The sequence below is a fragment of the Propithecus coquereli genome, unplaced genomic scaffold (genome assembly GCF_000956105.1).
Source record: "Propithecus coquereli isolate 6110/MARCELLA unplaced genomic scaffold, Pcoq_1.0 Scaffold531, whole genome shotgun sequence".
NCBI classification, from domain to species: domain Eukaryota; kingdom Metazoa; phylum Chordata; class Mammalia; order Primates; family Indriidae; genus Propithecus; species Propithecus coquereli.
Genome location: NW_012151186.1, coordinates 521,025 through 525,493, shown reverse-complemented (window position 1 = coordinate 525,493; position 4,469 = coordinate 521,025). Strand labels below are relative to the sequence as shown.

Genomic DNA, 4,469 nt, shown 5'->3' with positions numbered 1-4,469 from the left:
AGCCTAGATCATAAAACCAAAAGGGACCCAAAAGATCAACTTCTGTCTCCAGAATGCTAAAGTATTATAACTACTTTATAGACAAAGCAACTGAGGTTCCAAAAGCAACTGCCTGGAGCCCCTGGGTGGACACAGGGAGGAAGGCACAGGTCCCGGGGGGCTCTTCCACCTGAGCTCAGGGAAGGAGTCAGCACCATGGACCCACTCACTCTGCTCCTCTCTGCTCCTCACAGCCCAGGCTGAAAGGGCTGCCCCAGACACCCAGAGGCCTCCGTGCTGAAGGGGCCCGGGCTGAGGGCACTTGGGTCAGGGAGGCCTCCCCTGCCCCCCGGAGACCTAGGCGTGCCCTGACCACAAGATTGCCTCTCCGACACACTGAAGAACAAGGTGGATAAGGGAAGTCATGTCAAACTGTCAAAACGTCCTGGTGTACGCAGAGGGCAGAGAGCTGGGGAAGGGTAATGAGGAAGTGTGATGAGTAAACAGAAGTACAGAGAGAGTGAAGTCAGAGAAGGAAACACCCAAGAGGGAAGTGAAGTTGACGTCTGGCAGCTGATGGACTGCTCTGAAGTGGGGTCTGCGGCAAAGGGAAGTCCAGGGAGCCAGCTCTCCTACAGCCCCTTCCCTTCTTGGGTCCAGATCACGGAACCCCTGGATCCTGGAGGAGATTTCCAGCAGGAGATCCCTGTTGCAAGGCTACTGGAGCCTCTGCCCCGTCACTACCTCGGAAGCCCACGGTTCACCTGTCATCTGCAGGGCTTGGGACACAGCCAGCCTTCAAAGCATAGTTGTTAAATAAATGAGTTTTCCCAGACCCTCGTGTCTCATGACATCCCGGTAATAACTAGTTCCTGTTGGATGTGAAGGGCTTCCCGGATCGTAAGTTGCTTTCACATATGTTTATTGCATTTTATCTTTATAACAACCCTGTGGGAAACCCAAGGTTTACATTAGCCTCGCCTTGCAGATGATTATTATCCCCATTTTACTGATGAGAAAATTGTGCTTTTGAGAAGTTACTCACTTGCTTAAGGTCATGGGCTGAGGAGCACAGAACACAGTGTCCTTCTCCCAGAGGCTGCTCTCTGCACTGCTTCCGACTGAATCACCAGGAAAAGAGGCTAGACTGCAACATCAGTTTGACTTCAGACCACATTAACAGGATAGCAGTTTATACTCTTCCTACACAAACTCAAATTTGTCAGAGGCTTTGAGTCACAAATCCTCTGAAGGCACAGGCACGAAGGTGGGGGCTTGTCTGTGTCCCAGGGCACAAGAAACCTCTCCAGAAGTTTGGTTACAGTCACGGGACAAGGCTGGGGTGTGGGCGGCACACAGGGAGCTGGAAGGCAGAAGTGGGCAGACCAGTCCTGGTGTCTTTTAAGGAGGGAAAGATGAAACAGTGGCAGAGGAAACAGGAAGGATGGGGTCATTGTGAAGGCAGACGACAGGACAAACAGGAGGAAAAGCAGGTCAGTTGTGGTAGTGACAGGCCTGGACTCGGGTTGCTCCTTCCACAGACCAAGAGAACAGCTCCTCAACCACAAATAAACACCTCTGCACAAGCACCCAGGCTACCGAGAGCTGAGGGCCAAGGATCAGGAATGCTTACAAAACGTTTCCCCAAGCCTTCACGGGCTGAGGGAGAGGGAGGATATACCAGACAACACATTACCTTTGTGGCCTAGTCTGCAAGGCATAGTGGTGGAGGGTGCAGGCCTAGAAACCAGTCAGACCAGCTTCGAAACATCCCTTCTTAGCTTGATCTTGAGCAGGTTATTTTAATTTTTCTGAATGTTCCCCTATCTGTAAAACAGAGATAGTATCTACTTCACAGAGCAGTGAATGTTAAATGAGTCTTTGATACGGAGCCAGGCACTCGTTAGCACTCGGTAACCTTCTTATTGTTACAAGTATTATTTCATTTTATACACTTTTTTCTGTTTATAGAGACAGGGTCTCACTATGCTGCTCAGGCTGATCTCGGACTCCTGGCCTCAAGCAACCTCCTGCCTCAGCCTCCCAAAGTGCTGACAAGCCCAAGCTACCAACATACACATCATCCTAACCCTACCTCTGTAATATATCTGGCCAGTCTTTGCTTTTTCTGTTCAATAACCTTTTTTTTTTTTTTTTTTTTTGAGACAGAGTCTCACTCTTTTGCCTGGGCTAGAGTGCCGTGGCATCAGCCTAGCTCACAGCAACCTCAAACTCCTGGGCTCAAGCGATCCTCCTGCCTCAGCCTCCCGAGTAGCTGGGACTACAGGCATGCGCCACCATGCCCGTCTAATTTTTTTTCTATATATTTTTAGTTGTCCAGCTAATTTCTTTCTATTTTTTTTTTTTTTTAGTAGAGATGGGGTCTTGCTCTTGCTCAGGCTGGTTTCGAACTCCTGAGCTCAAGCAATCCGCCCGCCTCGGCCTCCCAGAGAGCAAGGATTACAGGCGTGAGCCACTGCGCCCGGCCTGTTCAATAAACTTTTCAACTCCAGGCTGTCACAAAGCCAAGCAAGCCACTGCCAGGCAGACAAAGAGGGTGGGAAAGGTGAGGGCAGAGAGGGGCACAGAGGAGGCCCCCCAATCCCACCCCGCTCTGACACTGGGTGGACCGGCCAAGCAGGACACCGAGAGGGACCCTGCCTGCGCCGTGAGTGCAGCGGGAATCGGACAGTCCTCCTCGGGCGCACAGACTCGCACCTCCCGGTCCCCGCACCGCAGGACCCACGCTTCCGCACCCGGCTGAGAGCGACTTCCAGAAATGAGTAAGCTCGCCCGCCTGAGAAAATGAGCTGAACTAGTCTGAGGGGACGTCTGTCTGTAGGAAATTAGAGACCGGAAGAAGAATACTACAGACCCCGCCTGAGCCATCAAGTGTTTCGTCACCTCCCTTTCAACAAGGCCTTCCTGATCTGCCCTTCTGCTGTGGTGGGAACATTGTTTTGCTCTTGGGTCCACCAAGATGAAAGAAAGCACCTGTCCCGTCCCCGTCGAGGTCACTAGGCCTCTCTCCTGTGAGGCAGAACACTGGGTCTGGGGGCGGGGAGAACCGGGCCCCGCCAACCCCGGGACAGCGCAGGAGAGTGGGGCCCCGGGCAGTGGGGGGCCTCGGGAGTGGGGGGGTGCCCTGGCAGTGGGAAGGCCCAGGAGTGTCGGGGCCGGGGAGTGGAAGGCCCCAGGAGAGGGAGGAGGCTCTGGCAGAGGGGGGCCTCGGGAGTGAGGGGGCCGGGCAGTCGGGGGAAGGTCTCGGGAGTGGCGGCCCTCGGGAGTGGGGGAGCTGGGTAGTCGAGGGCCCCAGACTACCCGCCACATCCGCCAGGCCCGGATAAGACGGAGGCGTCGAAAGTGTCCAGGGGACTCGCGACCTCCTTGCGGACGCGGGGCTGCGGAAACAGCTAGGGACAGGAAGTTGAACCCGGTGCCAGCAGGCTGCGCACCCCGGAAGCCGGGAACGGCCCGCGGATTCCTGGAAGCCCCGGCCGCGCAGGCGCCTCAGAAGCCCCGCCCACCCCGGCCGCGCAGGCGCCGCGAGGAGGCCTCGGCCAGCGCAGGCGCGGCTCCCGCGCTGACATGGCGGTCGTGCTGCTGCTGCGCGCCCTGCGCCAGGGCCCGGGGCCAGGTCCGGGGCGGCTGTGGGGCCCGGGCTCGGGCTGGAGCCCCGGCCTCTGCGCCGGGGCCGGGAGGAGGTGGCCGCACTGGGTCCTCCGGCCTCCGGTGGACCTCGCTGGGGCTGGAGGCCGAGCCCTACAGGTAATCCCTGGGCGCCCGCCCCACCTCCCGGCTTCGCAGAGGCTGAGGGTCGCGGCGCCGGCGGCCTTCCCACCCGGCCCGGTGTGGGAGCCGGCGCCTTTCCGCCCGGGCTCTCGGCTCCTGCGGGCTTCCTCCGCGTCCTTCGGGACGTCGCTGCCCGAGGAGAGTCGGGTTATCTCAGGCGGGCCGGAAAGGTGCGCGGGCCTGGGGTCTGCGTGGGCCTCAGTGTGGACTTTGTGTTGATGTTTTCTCCTCCCTGGCGTTTTAAAGTTGAATCCAGTAAGAGTTTCCCGGTTTCTAGCAGAGCATTAATTTACAACTGGCTGTTATCCGTCAGTTCCTTCACGATAAGTTCCAGCGCCTTCCAATAATACCTGCTGACGGTGAAAGTTTTTGTGTAAGCAAGATACCCTGTACCTGCATTTCGCTTTTTTGTAATGAACTTGACAGGTCATCGCTAGAAATTCATTGAGCTCCCCTGTGGGAAGGTGTGTCCATGCCCCGCTAAGGTTAGCTTCCCATCCTGAAAACAAAAAGACCCTAAATCCTTAGGCTTTTTTTGCTGATTTTCTTCTCCCAGCTCTCACGTTTTATGTTGTAATTTATTCTTATATTTTGCCATAACTTGTGAGGGCGTTTTAAATTATAATCCTGTGTTCTAGACTAATGGTCACCCTTCCTGCACCCGAGGGCAACTATAGATTTATTACACTTTTTTAAAA

At 55.7% G+C, this 4,469-nt stretch overlaps 1 protein-coding gene across 1 annotated transcript in view; it reads left to right on the top strand.

Annotated features, from left to right (window-relative positions):
- The first annotated feature begins 3,567 nt into the window (after positions 1–3,567).
- SPG7 (spastic paraplegia 7 (pure and complicated autosomal recessive)) overlaps positions 3,568–4,469 on the top strand; it is a 41,609-nt gene continuing 40,707 nt past the window's right edge. Inside the window, exon 1 of the mRNA XM_012657173.1 lies at positions 3,568–3,747. Within this exon, the coding sequence (XP_012512627.1) occupies positions 3,568–3,747 (180 nt within the window). The remainder of the gene's footprint in view (positions 3,748–4,469) is intronic.